Source organism: Eupeodes corollae, chromosome 2 (assembly GCF_945859685.1).
Source record: "Eupeodes corollae chromosome 2, idEupCoro1.1, whole genome shotgun sequence".
Taxonomy (NCBI): Eukaryota; Metazoa; Arthropoda; class Insecta; order Diptera; family Syrphidae; genus Eupeodes; species Eupeodes corollae.
The window spans coordinates 36,877,414-36,897,320 of record NC_079148.1 but is presented as its reverse complement, the minus strand read 5'-3'; the positions used below and the strand labels follow the sequence as shown (position 1 = coordinate 36,897,320).

The window sequence follows — 19,907 nt, the reverse complement described above, 5'->3', positions numbered from 1 at the left end:
AACGTTTTTGATTTCGTAACGAATTTAACTTTGTTCTTTAAATCGTAATAAGAATTAACTATGTAGGAGGGTACATTGAACTTTGAACATAATCTTTTATCCCAGGCATTCAAGTAAATCATTACCAAGTCTCTAAACTTAAATTGGTTTTGTTTTACAACTCCATTGTTTTCTAATCTATTTCTGTGTTATTTGTATTCATAAATTTCACTAAGATAGTTTTTTTTCGTTTCTTTGTAGGATTTTTGGGAAAAATATTTTTGTGTGAATGTAAACCACTGTTGCTGAACGTGATTCGTTTTTTAATAATTTTATACACAAATTGCTGAATCATCGTCCTATAATACATCTCTAGCATGACGATAATGGTTAGAGCAAATGAGGCGCTATAATATAGCATACCTAATCGACTCAATTGCAAAAATCTTAAATACAAATGACGTCATTATTATGTATGAAGTATAGATTGTTTTTTTTGTTGTATTGTAATGTGAAATACTATTTGGCATAATAAATGGGATGCATTGAAGGTTAGCAAAGATGAATTATCCACAGAGCCGCTCTGGGGCGCATATCACCGTTAATGGAACTTGAATTTACATAAACATCAAAGAAAACAACAAAAACATTTTTTTGATTTATTAATTGAAATATTACTTTTATACGTTTATGAGACTAAAAGCGATTAAGGTAGAGGTAAGATGCGTTTAATGGATCTTGTGTGAAGCTGCTGTGTATGCAGAAGCATCAGATATAAATGAAACTAGTTTTTTTTGTCAAGCAAATGTGCTTGAACCTTTTCAAGGCTTCGGATTATTAGTGAACTTTTAAAAGGTTTAAATTGAAAAATGTGCATGATACATACAAAATTGACCTTCACAAGTATTCACAAATAAAAAAATGGTGTAGGCAGCTGTATACCTTTAGAAGAAAGGGCCGGTAGGAAAATTCATGTGAATAGTTCCTTAAAAAAACTGAGGCAGTATATAGGGTGGTTGAATTTTAAAGGTTTAAATGGCAACAGTTGATGTTCAATTTTCAAAGAAAATCATCATTAGGGATAAGACACATTTTTACCTCAGTGGTTTCGTCAACAAGCACAATTTCTGCATTTGAGCGAATGATAATCAGTAATAGCCGAATTTATCGAGCCATATTTTTTCCAAAATAAGGCCTGTCTATGTGGAAGTTAGTGTGAATGGTGTTTACTATCGTGAGATATATATAACGAACTTTGTATGGCCCAAATTAGAAGATACGGATGTGGGCAATATGTAGTTTCAACCGGACGGTGCCACTTGCCATACAGCTAACGAAACAATGATTCTTTTATTCTTTTGCACGAAAAATTCAATTTCCATGTTATCTCTCACGGGGAGTGGGGGGGGGTCGTGAAGATGTCATTTGGCCGATTAGATCATGTAATTTGACAGCTGTCAATGCAATGATTCATTTTCATGCATTTTAAGGACTCAATCAGCAAGAAACCAACGATACAAGTTAATTGACATTTGTGGAATGCCAAATTTTAAAGGAGTAATCGAGAAACCTGGGTTATTGGTCAATACTACGGGATACCAGTAGCAAAATTCTCAGTTGGTTCTGAGGGACGTACAGGATTTAAATTTAATTTAACACATCACTAACAGCAAAATGTTTACCATATTTCCAGTGAATTTTAATTTATCGATAAATCGTGTATTATTATATTTTTAGGAATAATGTAAAATTTCAAATGTCAAAAGATGACGGCTTTAAAAGTGACAGCTGCACAAAAAACGAGCTATTAAAAATGAAACATCTTATTGTAAAATCTTTAAACACAAAAATTGAGTATCGTATTTAATATTTGTTAAATAAGAATGTGGGTTATTCAAAAACAATCAAGTGCAATTTTTTAAATTAAACAATAGAAAGTCTTTTTTGATTTTATTTTAAAAAATAGTCTTTTATCAAAGCAAATATAATTTTTTTCAAAAAAATTCTTTTGAATCATGTTGAACGGTCAAAATGCTCTATTTTCTAATATCAATAGATAAATATACAGTGAGTTGCAAAACTATACTGAAAAACAATTTATTACTTACTACGTTTACTAAGTTCAATTTAAACCTGTCTTTTTGGCATATCACTCTGACAATCTGATTGACATTTTATAGTTAAGCTATTAAAACAACTAACTTTATTTAAGAAAATATCAAAGTGCCAAGTTTGTGTTCAGCATGCATTTAATTTATTTATGAATGAAACATTGCTAACAACATTCCCTATTAACTCCAATCTTACAGCACAACTTTTGTAATTGGAGTCACTATAAGCTCACCCTTGTGTGTGCTATCGAAGTCAATAATTAAAATAAATTAATAAAATAGTTTAATAAATAAATATGTAGTAGTTAGTTCATACATCAAACTAAAAACTAAAATATAGTAATTGTTCCGACAACAACTTTTAAACAAAACGAAAATAGTTTATTACAACAATACGTCTATAGCTAAGTAATATTAATTGCGTCACCAAATTCGCTGAATTCAATAGATAGCAAACAAAATACAGCAATACCAATTTGTTGAAGCTTGATGATGATGACGATGAGCCAAAAGAGTTGTATTCCGTTAGCAAAAATAAAATAAATAAAAATGTTGTTTGTATCTATACTTAATACAATTATTGTATATTTTTTTATTTTCTTTTTTTTTATGTCTTTCTGCTTGAATCAGAGACATTATCAGTATTGAATTTTCATTGTTGCGGATCGGACGCGATTTGAGAAAAGTTCTCACATATAGTCTTTCGCCACTACCGCCACCGCCACAAGTTTATATTAAATAGAATCATCTACTATAGACGCGTTCGCGTTCGTATTCATTTGTTTTAATTTCAAGTTCAAATCTAGAAAAAAAGTAATATTCAAGTTCAGAAGAAAGCGTCGTCGTCGCCTCCCGGCATAGATCCGCTTATAGCTGTTTTTCAGTTATTCATATTAAATAATTGATATATTTTCTAATAAAATACAAAAGGTGCGTTATTAAAAAAATATCCTTTTATGAGTGTCAAGTGGTTACATAAGGTTTTTGTTTATTTTTCTTATAAAAGTAAAAAATATCTATATCGATCCATTTCTAATCAATGCAAAATAATAAATTCAAGTGTATCTGGCAGATGCGAAATAGTATCTGATGCATATCTACATTGGTATCGATTTAATCGGTGTTAATTTTTTTTTGTTCAATAAATATAAAATTTGAACTTGTGAAATTGTCTGTGAGTGATTTTCGTGTTTTATAGATTCCGCCTGCCGATGAAAAAACAAGCATTTTAATCACATGAAAATCTATTCACCCACAAAATTGATACAAAACATCAAAAGAAGATTGAATTCCTATAAAGTACATACTATTTTTTTTTATAAATAATTTTGTTGTTTTTTTGAATAGATAAGAACAATATTTGTTCACAAAGTTGATAATTATGCCTGTCTTATAATTGATTGAATATCTATCATATTATCATGAAAATAAGTGGTTTGTTTCATACACAAATTTCAAGGAGTTAATGACAGTGATTTCATCGTTTCTATGAATAGTTTTCGTATTTAGAGTTTCGGTTGATGGAAAAATGATACTTATAATTTATTTTCATTACTAAGTGTGTGTTTTTTTTTATTCTACGTAATTTAGGTAACGCTGTGAAATAAAAGTAAAAAAATAAAGATGACTCGTTTCCTCTGATGATAATTATACACCTATACTTATTTATTTAAACATTTTTTCTTTTGATTTGCCGCAATTTTTGTTTGTTTATCATGTACATATACATATATGTATCTTTTCATCATAGAAAATATAAATAAGATGTATGTCAAACCCACTATTAAATCACAATTTCTATTTTTAGATTTTTTATGTTAATTTTACAATATTTGTCCAATCTTTCTGTATCATTTTGCGAAAGTTGCTGTGATTTACGAAATTATTTATAGAAGATAACGATCCAATTGGAGAATTATAACAACTCAATCATAACGCAATTGTCTCACTTATCTTTGAAACTATGATTTTAATAATGGTTTTAATGTGATGACTAAAAGAGAATAAATGCTATGATATTATGAAATGTTATAGTTTTTGATAAGTTTTTAAAGATAAACGAAACATGTAGTACAAAATATCAACTTGATAATCAAGAATTAACAAGTTTTTATTCTTATCTTGGTGGCAAGGCCGATATTTTTTCTATTTATTTAAACCACTGCAGAGCAGAATTCCTATGAAATATAAACTTTTTTATCTTAATTTTGATTTGCGGCAAAAATTAGAAACAAAAAATTATCAGTTTAGAATGAATACTTTTGAATAAATACAAAGTAGGTATTCTGTAATTGAACAAAAACATGTCGACTTTAAAGCTAAGTCATAGCTTAAGTGAAAGTGTGCTATAAAAAATTTAAGTTTTTGTTTTAATTTGCACGATCTTTAAATAAAGCAAGCATTGTGTAGAAAAGTAAATCAAGCTTGCCTTAATATTAAAGCACAGATATAATAAGAATTTGCACCAAGTGATTCTTTGCCGACACAAGAAAAGCCGCGATCGAGTCTCATTAAACCTAGACGAGACAATGCTGCATAGTCGCAGCGGTTCGCAGGGATTTTGTCAATCTATTTGTTTATTTTTTTTTTTTTTTATTTTATAGCAGTTATTATTTTCTGTTAATTGATTGTAAATAAGCATTGTTCTTGATGTTTAAGAAATTAATTAATAAAAATATAAGTTTCTTGCAGTTTAATCCGATAAAGCCAAATAATAATTTATCGATTTTTTAATTCATTTTATTTTTTATTAACTTCCCTAATGTGTCCGATTTTTCAAATTAAAAATTTTGCCATTTCTCGACGTGTCAAGGTCTAGAATCTAAATTAAATATTATTAGAGAAATATTTGGGAAGCTTTTTTCCTCGTCCATATTTCAAGAACCAGTAGAGATATCGACTTCAAATTGATTTTATTAAACAAATTTAGTCATTGGCTTTTAAAAATTTAATTTAAGAATATATGAAAATTTTGGTTAACCACAAATATGTTACGAACCAAAGTGATTTTTCAAGTATCTTGGCAAAAAATAAAATACACTATATTGGTAAACATTGATATTCGATTCTGAATATAACGTGAATCAATAAAGGTATAGACTTGGAGATGGTGCTTAATTTTGTGGTAAACGGAAAATAATGGTTTTAGAAAAATCAAATTGCATTTGTGTAAAAAATGATATTAAATTTGGAAAAAAATTGATTTTATTATTTATATTTTTTTAACTCATACAAAATATTTCTACTAATATTTTGTAAAAGTTTTAGACAATTAGACAGACGAGATAAGAAGTTATCATTTATCGCATCTCTGGCTGTTTCTTGGTTTTGCCTTATTACAAAGAGTCGTTTTCAAAGTAAAATATTATATGCCCCTTCTTTATAATGTTTAAAATATACGTTAAAAGCACTAGCACTCTACAATTTTAGTAGTTTTTTCAAAAATTAACTACCTACCAGATTTAATGATTGTTTGTCATATGTATATGTATTATTTTGTCCAAAATATTATAAAGAGGGTTTTAAATAAAGTGGTGACAAGGATGATTTATAGAATCGCAAACTACTGTAGTCACATCCCTGTGCTGCAGAGTACGGTCCTTGATCTTTTATCTGAGTTGAATGATGACTGCTCAGCCGGTCCCAATGGTATTCCCCCATGGTTTTTCTAAAAATAGGCAAATTTCCCAGTTTATGGAAGAGGTCATTTCTAACACCAATTTTTCAAGAAAGGTAACAGGGTGGATATAACAAACTACAGGCCAATTGCAAAGCTTTCTTGCATTCCGAAATTGTTTGAACAAGTTGTTTGTTATAGTGTAGCAATGTTTTGTTCTCATATGCGAAATATCAACCGTTACAAATCTCCTCACATTCTCAAACTTATGTTCAAACGCTTCAGAAAGTTGACTCTGTATACACTGTCTTTTCTTAAAGTTTTGACCAACGTGGAAATGGAATTATTTTATCTAAACTTAAAGCTCTTGGTTTTCCACCATTTGTCTTAGCTTCGATCAAAGCGTACCTTGAAAACAGATCCTATGAGGTAAAATTTAAAAATTGTTATTCTGAATCTTTTGTTGCACAATCTGGTGTTCCCCTGGTGAAACATCTTGGCCCTTTTCTATTCATCCTGTCTATTAACGACTTATCGTCCTGTCTTCGCTCAAGTGAAGTTCTTATTTTTACTGATGACATGAACATTTTTATGATAATAAAATCCACCCAAGATCGTATCCTTTTACAAGCCGACATTGATAGTTTCACATTTTGGTGTGGGAAAAATAGCCTATAACTTTTACCAACAAAATTAGTCGGAAGTGTCTCCACATTTAATAAAGCAAGTTCTATGCTTGGTTTTAAAGTACGCTGGGCAAAGGAGATCAATGATCCCTATTTTACTCTTTCTTTGTACCATTGTCATGTTTGTCCTCATCTTAAATATGCTTCTCAGCTTTGGACTCCCTATTAGGAAATTTAATCAATTCAATATAATTTCATTCACTTTGCCTTAAAGGGTCTTCTTTGGGATGATCCTAAGAACATCGTATTCTGCTTCTTCAATTGCAATCTCTCCATCAAAAGCGTGTTAATAATGGCTTAGTATTCTTTCATCAACTCATTAATAGTAAAATTGATGCACCTTATTTGCTATCTGGTGTATATTTGAATTACCGAGACGGAACTCATCACCTGCGTACATTTGATTTTATACATACTGACTTCCATAGAACTAACTATGGGAAGAATGAAACTTTAAGTCGAATGAGCAACTTAAACTGTTCATCGATAGATTTAAATTTTACCAAGGTGGGATTAAAATCATTGTTTAGAACCAGTGCTTCACTATCGTAAACGTTCTCATTTTATTTTTTGTTCTGTAATAGATAAATGTTAATTATGTTTTGTATTTTGTGCTTGTGTTAGGCTATAATTGTAATATTTTTTTACTATCAACTAACACATGCACTTATGATAAGTCTCTGATCGTAGTTTGACGCTTGCTATAAGCTTACTACTTTCTGAAAATTCTGAAGTGTAAAAAGAGAAACTTGAACTTGAACAAAAAGCTTCAATCAGTCATCGTATAAAAAAACATACGTTCATAGGCATGCATCATAATTTATAAACCTTAACAAGAAGAATCACTTAAAAAATTTGCAAGGACAAATATTTATTTGCATATTGGTCTTTCCAATTTATTGAACCTGGAAATTAAATTTCACATGTCTTTGATTGAAATTAATTGTTTATTTTCTTTTCGCAATTTATTTGCGTTTTTCGACAATATTTTTGTTTAAAAGCCTTTTAAATCGATTTAAATTGAGTATGATGTTTGATTTGTTTTGTTTCTATCATTTAATATTATTTTTTTTTCTATTGTTTCTAAATTGTCTGATTTAAAATTGTTTACCTGGCGCATTATTAAGTCACAAGCACTATTTAGTGGTTGTGATTTATAAAAATGTATTGAAACTGTTATTCATTCTGATTGCATTAAAACTTTGTCTGATATTTTTAAATATATTTAATAGTAGATAAATAAATTGAAATAGTGAGAGTACCACCATTCAAAACAAGAATCTCAAAATCTCAATGACCCAAAATTCAAAAAACCGAAAATCCTGGATCACTAAAATCCACTGCAAAAATATCGACATGTCAATTGTTATGGAAATAAGATGCAAACAAAAGCTGACGTCTCAAAAATTGGACAACTCTTTATTTATATTTATAAACGCTTCATTATCGTAGTCAACTGTCTTAGTTTTAAGCGTTTATAAAAATTTTAATATGCATTCATATAAGAGAAAAAAATAAAGTTTTAATAATCTAAGATTTATTTTTATTGAACCGTTTTCAAGACATCGAATTTTCAGAAAAATGTGCTTGTTTAATTTTAAAAGAAAATGAATAGCTACAAGTTGGTACAGCGACATGTAACCTTAACAAAAGTTTAAGAGTGCAAAGAAATAGTTCTTAAAAGAGCTGCAGCTGTTTTTGACATAGGTTGCTTTTTTCATAATGGTTACATGTTACTTATTACAAATTACTGAAAAAGCAATCAAATTGTGTTGAAATCTTTAACTGATACATTATTAAAACCTTTTAAAAGCTTTTGCACGATGTAAAGTTAGATTCAGTTTTCTGAAATTAGCAGGACAAGAACAAATTAATAATATATGTAACTTTTTGAGAAGAAGATGTTCTATAGATAAAAACCGATTCAACATTTGATGCAATTTTATTTAGTTTTTATTTTGTCCTGTAAAATGTTCACTTACTTTTTTTTATTTTATCGAATTTAAACTTGTGTTTCTTGTACAATCTAGAAAATAATAAAATTAACCTGAAGCCAGTTTATTTTAACCTGCCACCATCAGTAAATGTATATTCTTTGCTTCTGAATTTTTGTTTTAAATCACAATTAATTACATATATCAATCATAATCAAGAGAAAGAACTTGAAATATTGAGAAAAGTATACATTTCACCTATTCAAAGTTACTTTAAATGAAATGTACCCAATATTAATTTTCCTGAACATTCATATTTTCTTCTTTAAAAATGCGTTTATTTTTGTACGTCTAATTTCTTAAAAGGATTTTTAGTTCTCTTGAATTCTTGTAAAAAAATGCAACTGTACTATTAAAGCACTATTACTCTTTCCTAACAACGTTAAATACTGTCCTAACTATATTTTGATTTTTCCCGAAAACATCAAACAAATATTGCAATATGAAAATTGGTACTAAACATCATACGAATTTTTAAACTTCAACCATAGCCTTCTCAATCACTCCCACAAGTTTGTTGTTTGTTAATTAAGTGATTTCTTTATTAATTGTTATCTGTACTTTTCTGTTGATCTCTCAATAAAAATTCGATTTATTTTAGATTGTGCTCAGTCGTTTTATATACACATTTCTCAAGTCTTACATTCTGATACGAATACCTAAAATCTAATTAAATTAATAGTTAAGATTGTTCTTTTGGAGGCGATTTCTGCAATTTCCTGAAACACCATCTCACGAGATCTTCACCAAACCACAATAGAGCAACGACAACACACATTCCATTCATGCTCAGCACAAAAAATCCATAGCTTGTTGCATCGGGTATAAGACCTGAAATCAAACAAATTCAAGACTTTCTATTCGTTCATCATATCGTTGTTAAAAGTATCATACTGACCAATAATTGGTGCCGCCAACAATGAAAATAGTCCCATAATAGTTCGTTCCAATGCAATGGCATCTGAAAGCCTCTTTGGGGCAACATAACCTGGTAAAATCATATTGCCATATGCCACTCTTATCGCCTTATTTGTTCCCATCACACTGAAGCACACAAAAGCTATTGGCGCTTTGCGGCTTTGTCCAACAACAACACGTGCCCCACAAATCAACATGCAACTTACGATCATAATTACTCGCTTGTCACACTTCAACTTCCCCACTGTATATGGAATCAAAAACTTCATGATCATATCACAGGATCCAAGTATGGACATAGACGTGGCAATTTCGATGTTGGTGAATTTGAATTCGGAAAGTATGAAGGGTAATACTGAAGCAAAATTGTTTTCCGTAAATTCGATGACCGTGAGACCCAGAGCCAAGTTAAAGTAAGTGAAGTCCTTTAATAGGTCCAAATGCAGGTAGTCAACGATCCTATTTCGAGACGAAGGAGCAACTTCTTTGACAAACTCTTCTCGAGGTTTTTGAAGAAATTGCATCTCCTCTGGAGAGGCGTCTAATTTATTTGATGAATAATTGTTCTTCTCGATAACTAAGCTATAGGTAAGTGGAGCATCAGCTTTATCAGCATTTGAAGCTTGTTCATTATTGGCACCATTCGAATCTTGAAGATTTAGTTTTGAATCTAGACCCTTGGGAGGTGTTTCGAGATGTAAAATTCGTAGATTTTCTGCAAGTCTTTCTCCTTTAAGACGTTTTGCATGCTTTCGAACAGGTTCATAGACGAATGCACTAATAAAATTATGAAGTGAAAATCCGGCATAAAATAAAACAGAGCCAGTAATGCCATATTGAAACATTAGAAATGTTGAAAGAAATGGCAAAAATATTGGGCCCAAGCTGGCTATGGAGCTCATCACAGTCATTGCGGATTTTCGTTTTGTTTTAAAATAAGAATTTACTGCACGAGTTGAACTGGAGAATATGAAAGCTTTTCCAAAACCTGAGGTTAAAACATAAATTTAAAATTATAAGAACACACAAATAAAGTATTTAACTTTCTTACCATACACAAATGTTATTGACAAAAAGTAGTGAATGTATGAATTTGAAAATAACGTCGCCATCAGGCCTATAAAAACCAAAATGGCTCCTACGAAGCTCACTTGACGGAAAGTTAATATTCGGTTCAGTGAAACACTGAAAATTCCTGAAATTGGAAATTAATTATATATACAAGGTTTTCAAAAGTTTAAATATAAAATTAAAAAAATTTGCAGGTTTTTATTAACAGTGGAAAAATATGTCAGTTAAATGGCCACTTTGGATACGGTTGCAACACCGCACCACCTTTCATGAAATTTTCCATAACCAATTCGCAGAATTGCAAATATATCGAGCCCTTGCCTCTAATTTATCGTAAGAACCAAAATAAATTGCATTGTAAACGACAAATCAAAAGCTTACGCTGGTCCTTGAATCAATTTGTGCCCATAGTCAGCATTGGTAATTGTTAATTATACTTAAGTTAAGACATAACAATAGCCTTTAAGGCTCTATGTGTTAATAGCAAATTTGTATCTATAATTAAGTTGTCTGTTTTATTGAAAATGGCAGGAATGGCTCTATATGTCCTCGATTACTTCACAAATTTAATCTCCAAGGTCTTGAATCGATTTTTGGCAAATTTGCAAAGTAAAAAGTCTTAAGATCACAAAATCTCGGTGAACAATTGTGATCGCATCTTCGACAAATATTAAAGTAAATATGCAAATTGTGACTGCAATAATTTCACCATTTCCGTAATAAATGTTAACATTTAATTCGTTAGAAAATCGTGTGTGAAACTGTCTTTAGTATAAACTTAGTTCTAACTTGTACTGAACAAGTTTCAAAAAATGAGGACTTCAGAAGTTACAACTGTCAACTATAAGTTCTGATTGGAATACCGTACTTAAAAAGTAGTCTACAATAAGTACAATACTCGATGAATTTAAAACTTGTCTCAGCAAAATTCTTATTAACATGGAAAGTATTTTCAGGAAACCTCAATTCTAAAACCAATTAAGTAGATTTTTTTCTTCGTAATTTTTAGTTATTTTTTTTAATAAATAATACCTGTAATAGCTGATGCTGCTTGTTGTGCATTGATCAAAGTCACTATTTGTGAGCTACTCCATCCGAGTTCTGTAAATCGTTGTCTGAACAGAATTCCGAATTGAAGAAGTAATGGCATGGAACTGAGCTGTAAAATAATTGATAGAAAAATTTAGAAATAAAAGCATTAAACAACATTAAAACAAAAACTTACAAAACTTATGCCAGCTGCTATTGCGACCAACCATCCCCAACCTCCGTCTGGTGGAAAAATGGTTCCATTTTTGTCTAATCCATTTTTCGTTTTAGCCGATGGCTTCTTATTTTGAACTATTTGTATTTTTGCATTTTTAATTTCAGCTTCAAGAGAAGCTTCTGTATCACTATCGCTTTGATTAGACATTTCTCTTAAATAATAATTGTAGTTAGAAAACTTATAAAGACATCAATTCTGAAATGTAAGAAATACGTTATATTCTAAGAAACTTCAAATGAAAGAAATGTTTGGAGTCCATTGAATACCATTCCATTACATTTTCTGAAAGAGAAAACATAAGGAAATAATTTGAATAATAATTATTATTACATGTTGTTTGAAGAAGTTTCGTTAAACTTTTCTGTGTTCATTTCGAAAACATATTTTCAACCTTATTCTTTATTCATGAAATTGTTATTGTTAGTATTATTGTGTTCTGGAATTTTAATTTGAATTCTTAAAGAATTTAAGTACCATTAAATTCTTTGAGAAAATCAAAGTTCACAAAGCACATGTAATACTTAAAAACTTCAATTATAATTTGTTTAAATAAGCTGTTTGTCGATTTTATTTCTTTTTTGGACTTCTTTTAAGTTTGTATAAGCTGAAAAAAAATACTTAGACAAAAATCTTTTGGACAAACAAAAAAATTTAAGCACGTGTCTCTTTGTCTTTGAGATACACTTTTAGCAAACTTTTCTTATATACATCTTATTTTAATATGCTTCCCTTATCTAATGTTTAATAATAAAGTGTCACTTCGGTGAAATCATATCAAACATATGTAAATAATTTGTTTAATGAATCCCATTTGTCTACGCATATTTATTATAATTTGTTTTATTCTTCCTATTTCAAAAAACTTGACATAGTTATCAGTGATTAGAGCTAAAACTAAAAATTAGAGATAAAACGCATACAGAAAAAGTTTTGAAGTAAATTTTATGTTAGATCAATATTTGCCATATTTTTAAGGATCTTTTGTTGAAATATTTTTGTAAAAATGGAATAAGCAAAGAAAATTCAGGTCGCAAGAAAAATTGACACAAGCTAGCAAATAATTTATGTATGTTCTTAAAAAATTAATTAAAGATACAAAGCATATTTCTATTTTTGTGTAAGTTGTCCTCGTTAACAATTACAGGCAGCTTAAAAGTACAAAAGTACAGTAATTACTTAAGTCTAAGGTTTTTTTTTATTGTTAAATATTCAGAAGAAAATAGCTAATGTGATTTTGCCAAACTTAAGAAATCAGGTTAAGAAAAATGAATACAGGGAACAGAATACTGAGTTAACAATATAATTAACTCAATTTCAACAATAGTTGATTTATTTTTAACATCATATAGGAAGTTATTGTAATGGGTCCGATTTGTCAAATTGAAAATTTTGACATTTCTCGACGTTTCAAGGTCCATAGCTCAAGAACCAGAAGAGATTTCAACTTCAAATAAATTTTGTTATACAGATAATAAGGCAGAAAGATGCAGAAAGGGCTCTCATGAAAATTGCGTGGGTGGTTTTTTTTACCATAGGAGTTTGAAAAAAAGGTGACAATTTTGGTTAACCCCAAATATCTTACGAACCAAAAACGCTAAAGTCTTGAATTAAACTTTATATAATATATTGTAACGTGATACCAAACAAGTATATTTTTTGAAAAAAATTAATATAACGGTTTTTTTATAAATCAATAAAACTAAAAAAAAAAATGTGTCACCTAAGAAATTTTACGATTGAAATATGATTTCATCTCTAAAACAATTTTGTGCAAGGAAGAATAATGTTTTTGACATCTTTGAGATATTGGCTTTAATTTACTTTTATCTTTCAAAAAATATTGTTGTCAACATTCAGTTAAAGTTTTAAAAAAATCGAATTGACATTTTTTTTACAAAAAATTAAAAACCGAAAAAAAATTAACAAAAGTTGGTAAAAAATGATTTTCGACTCAAATATCTTTTAAAAAATTTGAGGTAATAGCTTCTAACTAATTTTTCTTAAAAGAAATATTGTTTTCAACATTTGGTTAAATTTTAAAAAAATTCTAATTGACGTTTTTTTTACAAAAAATAAAACTCTAAAAAAAAACAATACTAAAACTTTGTAAAAATTTACTTTGGGCTTAAATAGCTTTTCAAAAATTAAAAATATTGGCTGCAAACTTATTTTATTTTACAGAAAATATTGTTTTAAATATTCCGTAATTTTTATATAAAAATCCAACAGTCCGATTTTGCATAAAAAAATAAAATCTACAAAAAATAGTATGCAAATTTGGTAAAAATTGATACGAGTACATATAGACAAATTTTTAAGCAAGACAAATCGACACACGGGATGGGAAGTTATCAGTGTGGTTCGCATCCCGGCCTCTTTTTATCTAATTGTGGTCACAGTGAATTAATTAACCTTAAATGCAAAAAGAATTAATTTAAAGCGTAATAATCTAAAAAATTCTCCTCGAAGATTTTGGTGCTGGAGATTTTGGCTTACAGATTTTAAATTTGGGTACTTTAGCTTCTAGAATACGTCTTGGGGTAGTTAACAAACCATCATCAGACATTTTTAATCTTGTTATAAAATATTTAACAATGGCGAAACTAACTTATTTGATTTAAATACATTTTTTTTAAATTCATTAAACAAATTTTTATCGCTTTACATGTTTCTTGTGGAAAATAATTTGTTTTATGTAGATTATTTAAAAAACACTTTTTTAAAATTCTGTCAAAAAACTGACCTATTTCTTATTTTCGAAACTACAAGTATTTAATACGTAAAAAAAACGAATTCGAGATTTTAATCAAACATGACATTAGTCGAAAAATATGGGTCCACCCATCCAGTCCGTCTGTCTGTCTACGCCTATGATGCCCAAACCATTCGGTCGAATGAGTTGAAACTTGCAAATTAAAGTCTTACGGCGATTCGCGTTAGACGTTCTTTAATTGTTTAAGATAAAAAATAACACAATGCAAGTTTTTGTGTCAAAAGTTGGAAATTCGAATTTTCTCAAAAACGAACCAATAGATTTTTCTTAACTTGGATTCTGTCAATAATAAAAAAAATAACCCCCAGGAAGCATTTTTTGTTTTTCAGTTTTCTTAAGATTTAATGAGCTGCATAGGCTCTAATATTGTCAGAATCATATTTGTTGATCAAAAATGTCATTGTTTTTATTTTTTATTAAAATATAATATATATATTTTTTTAAATTCGATATTTCAAAAATGGTTGATAATTTTTGTAAAGAAAATTTAAATATTAAACGTTTGTTAATAAGCTTGTAATACAAATATTTTTAAATAAATAATGAATTATAGAGTATACATGAATGAATTGAATTAAAAAAAAACTTATGATTTTCAGATGAAAAATTTGAAAAATTAAGGTTTTTTTTGAAAAATCTAATGGTGTTTAAATTTTTGAAAATAAGTTTTTCTTGTAGCTACAATTTTAAATCTTAAAATTCAGGAAATGTTCTTACACAAAATCTTTGGATACATTCGTGTTTTTTTTTTAATTCTCTCAAGAGACTGATCTGCTTTTGTATGAATGTCAAGTTATTTCAAAGAAATATTAGTATACCTGCTGTATTAAATTCAATCGTAAGAAATGTTGAAGAAATAATTCGAATATTAAAAGAATACAAATTATTTTACCATTGGAATAATTTTCTGCTGCGAAAAATGACAATTTTTAAATCTGAACGTTGTTTAAAGATTAAAGATTAAAGTTCTTATAAGGCACAACTTGTTGTTAGATTCTTATTAAAAAATAAGGAAAAATGAATATATTGAAGTTCACTCTGTTTTCTAAAAATTGTTCAAATTTATAATATTATTGTTAGATTTTTGATTTTTTTTTTTAAATTAACTAAATCTTGACAAACGTATATTGAATAACACGAAAATGTTCGTTGCCAATATCTTACTTTGTTTTTAAGGTTGGGTCAAAACGGAATTTTCACCAATGTTTTGTATTATTTTAAAAATTCAAATCGTTAGTTGTCAATTTTGTCGTTTTTTCAGTGTAAAATTATTCCAAAGGTAATATATTTTTTCTTCTCGATCGATTCGAGCTAAAGAAGTTTTGTTTGATCTAAAAACAACTTTAAAGTTGTATTCAAGTCAATAGTATTATTGGTTGTAAATGTTTTTGTATATTTTTGTATTCTTCATTGTTTTTATTACAAAAACTGGCACTCAATTTTGTTTTCTAATACCAACCGGCTTAATACAATTTGATTGTTTATATCAGTCAGCAAAAAAGCTCTATTCCAAAGAATTGAGAATAGTCACTCTTACATTTTAAATGTTCATTAATTTTTAAAGTAATATTTTGGTACAGTGAACTTATGAATTGTCATTATTTCATTTATTTTCTTAAATTACATTACATTATTTACATTACAGGTGTTATGCAAATATTTTTTAAAAAGTTTTTATAGCCACTTAGCATTTACCAATCATTTTGTTGATTTTTTAGTTGACTTTTATTTGACTTAAAATTATGACTATTAGCACTGTTAAAAACTTTAAATAATCGTATATATGACTTTGCACCACTTATTTGGGTGTTCACACAGTCAAAAAATACTAATCATTGAACTATTCGACAAACAAAAATTGGATCTTAAGAAATAGGTTCCACATTTTTAAAACACAATGCTATGAAAAGTGGCTCTATTCATATATCACATTTAAGCAATTTTAAAGGTACCAATCTAAAGCAAACAATACGAAACAGAAGTTTTCACTGTAGACACATTTATCTTTCTCTGTAAATAGTTATAAAAATAGTTATTTTATAATTGTACACCTTTTGTTGAATGCCGGGCATTTACCTTTTGGTAAATCTTTCTTAACTTTCACATTTAGCTTGCGAAAAAACAAAAAAAAAATTGCTGTACTGAACCTTCCACCGCACAACTCAACCTACCACTGTCTGTCTAACCCCCATCATCTGAGTTTTGTGGGCCTTAACATACTCAACACGCCAAACTAATACTTGTTGCTTGTTTTGTTGCTGTGTATCTATTTGCATAACGTTGAATTTTTAATTTTCGATCAATCACTTCACGTGACTTCGAATAGTATAATAATAATAATTTCAGTTTATAAAAAACAATGCAAAGAAAAAACAAAGCTTTAGTTCACAGACTCTATTCTATCTCCATTATCGCACCGCATCTACTGCCTCAATTTGAACAACTTTTCAATATTGTTTCAAATGCATAAAATACTTAATAAAATAAATTGCTATTAAATAAAACAGAATGTTGAAATTACAACCCGTGTAATGTTGTGGCTGTAGGTACTTTTTTCTTAACAATACTAATTGTACTTTATTAAAAAAAAAAAAGTTGAACTATCCATAGTTCCTGCATACACTACACATTCTGCATCGTTCGATTATGATATTTTCTCTTAAAGTAAAATAAAAACTAACCTAAAAATATTCTTGATAATACATTTTTAAAAATTTTAATCTTAACTTAAAAAATTAAATTTTTCTTATTTTAAAACTTTTAGCACTCTTTGTCATTTGTCTATAAATAGCACCAACAAAAGTTCACAGACATTTTTTACATGAAATGAAATGAAAAAATGAACTTGGCCCCTTTCCATCCCCATAAATTTCTACGTTATCGGAATTATTTCAACTCCAAAACCTCTGACATTATATCAAACACATCTGTTAAGCATGTAAGTATTATGTATACATTTTTAACTTCCCATACGAAGTTATTGTAATCGTCCCAATTTTACAAATTGAAAAATTTGTCATTTCTTGAAGTTTCAAGTTCTCTAAAATCTAAAAGAAAGATTTTTTAGTGAGCGCACATACCATTTTTCCTCGTTCATAAACCAGTAGAGATATTGACTATACAATTTTTCGACGTTCATATCTCAAAAACCAGCAATGTGAATAGTTAAGAGTTGTAAGTCACTAAGCCCTAGTTCTCAACGGACTGTTGCCCCATCTAATTTATTTATTGAAACACATTTTTATTGATACTAAATATCGCACAAGACAATTTCGCTAGCGACTTTAACTAAATTTTATATTTTATAATGTGACATACCTCGAAAACTATATAATTTTGGAAAAAAATTAATTATAATAATCTAAAAAACTAATGCAGAATATTTGGGATCTCGAATATTTTACAACCAATACATGATTTTGCCTCTTAAATAATATTGTATGCAATAAGAGATAACCTATTTGAAATCTTCTCAAATTTTAAAAAATATCGAAGTAACGTTTTTTCCAAAAACAAGCATAACAAAGAGTTAGTAAAAACAAAACTATTATTATTATATTTATACATAATATTGAAATCTACAAAAATTTGTAAAACATGTCGTTTGATTCTTGATATCACGTGAATAAATGAAGGTATTGACTTTAAAATATTTTATTCTATGCTTAATTTTGTATTAATCGGAATATAATGGTATATTTTTATATAAGAAATAAAAAACCTTTTAGAAAATTCTACTAATTGTTAAAAATGGGGTTTTGACTAAAAATCTCAAAAACAAATATTAAACTTAAACTTCTTTTATCATAATGCAAAATATTGATATCAACTTTAATTTATTTTTTTAGAGAAATTCAATTGAGAACTTTTTTTTATGAAACATGAAAACCTACAGAAAATAATAATAAACTAAAAAGATATTGATTTAAGTGTGTTCATCTCACACAAAATGTTGATATTTATATTTTGTTGAACTTTTAGACATATCAGCAGACGGTTACGAATGTAAAGTAATCAGGGTGGGTCCAATTCCAGATTCTTTTTAATATTTGTTTTGATTTAAATAACAGCTGAGATGATAACTTCATACATAAAGTTAAACAATAATAAGTCCTATGACAATTATACAAAATGAAAAGAATTTAACAACAGTTTAAGTATTTTGAATAGGATCAAAAAAAGGTCTTTGAAAATCATAGGCGATAGAACTATAACTCAAACAATTAGGTCACTCGAACACCGCTGCAATGTTTCATGCCTTTCGTTGTTCTACCGATATTTTTATAAACAATTTCTGTCGACTTAGAGAGTTGCATTGCACCACTCAAACAATTCATCCGTAATACTCGTACTTCTAGGAATGCAGTTAAGTTAAACCTTGAGCTTATTTTCATACGTATTTTCAAGTACAGAGTGGAATGCTTTCCCCAACTCTGTTTTTCCTATCATTTTGATATTCAAAGCTTTAAGGATAATGTGCATCAGTATCTCCTCATTAAACTTCCCTATTTTCCTTAAGCTCGCATTGTGTTTAAAAAAGCTTTAATAAACCCTTGAGTGCCCGTTAACAATAATAATAATGTTTCACTAGAGCGTATATGTATTTCTATTCTAAAAAAGGTTTTTGAAACAAATAAATTGTTCTTAATTATTGATTATGAAAGCTGTACTTATTTGTTATTTACACTTTAATACAAAATATCCCATCATTTTTTAATGGAAAACTAATGAAGGCCGATTTTAAAACGATTGTAATGAATTGAAATGTTTGTTTCAAAAAATGACACTTATCAAATGACACGCAGTGTTAAATAGAAAGAAAAATACAGAAGATATAGATTTTTTTGTTATTTCTTTTATAAATTTTAACAAACTACAAATTGTGAAAGTTGTGTTCCGCAAAACTATTATTACAATAATAATAATTTTTTCTTAGTCGCGACATAAAGCATCACCCACACTCGGTAAAGACAGACACGTTTTTTGTTTCACCCATAAAGACTTTTTATTTCAATTCTTTTCGTTGATATTTTGTTCTGTGCAAACTTCCAAAAATAAACTCAATTTTTCTGTCTCGTCCAACAAAAAACTACACACATTAAAATAAAAACACTTTAAATTCAGAGAGGTAAGTGGTGTCAACAGAAAAAAGATTATATTTTTATAATGTCGTTGAAATATTCACATTTATTTTTTAATCTAAATAATTCTAAACAATGATCCGCATTGTTTGTTCGAAATTAAAATTTTGTGTGATAATTTCGAAAAGAAACACAATTATTTTTTTCCGAAAAATTTCGCGTGCTTTCAACTAATAAGAAGCTCATTTCGACAAGAACTACAATTCATTTTTGTCCCATAAGCTCGTATAACCTACCTAAACAAAAATTTCAAGTTTCTAATTGAATTTATAGACTCTCAACAGACTGGTTAAGTAGGTAAGTTCAGATGTTTTTAACTCAGCTGGTTCAATGAGAGTTGAAATACACTAG

The 19,907-nt window shown here is 28.4% G+C and overlaps 2 protein-coding genes across 7 annotated transcripts in view; one reads left to right on the top strand and one right to left on the bottom strand.

Moving 5' to 3' along the window:
- The first annotated feature begins 2,737 nt into the window (after positions 1-2,737).
- The window catches only part of LOC129946851 (uncharacterized), a 71,862-nt gene continuing 54,692 nt past the window's right edge, over positions 2,738-19,907 (top strand). Inside the window, exon 1 of one of the 2 annotated variants that reach the window (XM_056057212.1) lies at positions 2,738-3,020. The gene's annotated coding sequence lies outside the window, so the exon portion shown is untranslated. Of the gene's footprint in view, positions 3,021-19,523; positions 19,544-19,907 lie in introns of those variants that run through there. The other variant, XM_056057213.1, reaches the window with a different exon arrangement.
- LOC129946854 (monocarboxylate transporter 2-like) lies at positions 7,662-19,799 on the bottom strand. Of its 5 annotated transcripts, XM_056057215.1 has the most exons (7): positions 16,492-16,935; positions 15,875-16,425; positions 11,601-11,837; positions 11,408-11,534; positions 10,356-10,499; positions 9,285-10,292; positions 7,662-9,217 (listed from the first exon to the last, which is right to left on the bottom strand). In XM_056057215.1, the coding sequence occupies exons 3-7, from the start codon at positions 11,787-11,789 to the stop codon at positions 9,069-9,071; spliced, it is 1,617 nt and encodes a 538-aa protein (XP_055913190.1). In that variant the 5' UTR covers positions 11,790-11,837; positions 15,875-16,425; positions 16,492-16,935; the 3' UTR covers positions 7,662-9,068. The 5 variants fall into 5 exon arrangements, with proteins under 5 accessions (XP_055913190.1, XP_055913194.1, XP_055913195.1 ...); XM_056057219.1 differs by lacking the exons at positions 15,875-16,425; positions 16,492-16,935 and adding an exon at positions 19,601-19,799; XM_056057220.1 differs by lacking the exons at positions 15,875-16,425; positions 16,492-16,935 and adding an exon at positions 19,375-19,517.

Bases quoted from the DNA above. Each gene is read 5' to 3' on its own strand.
- LOC129946854 (XM_056057219.1), bottom strand. From the start codon at position 11,789: ATGTCTAATCAAAGCGATAGTGATACAGAAGCTTCTCTTGAAGCTGAA. The intron at 11,535-11,600 runs GTAAGTTTTTGT...ATTATTTTACAG, and splicing joins TAGCAGCTGGCATAAGTTTT to CTCAGTTCCATGCCATTACT. The intron at 10,500-11,407 runs GTATTATTTATT...TTCCAATTTCAG, and splicing joins AGCAGCATCAGCTATTACAG to GAATTTTCAGTGTTTCACTG.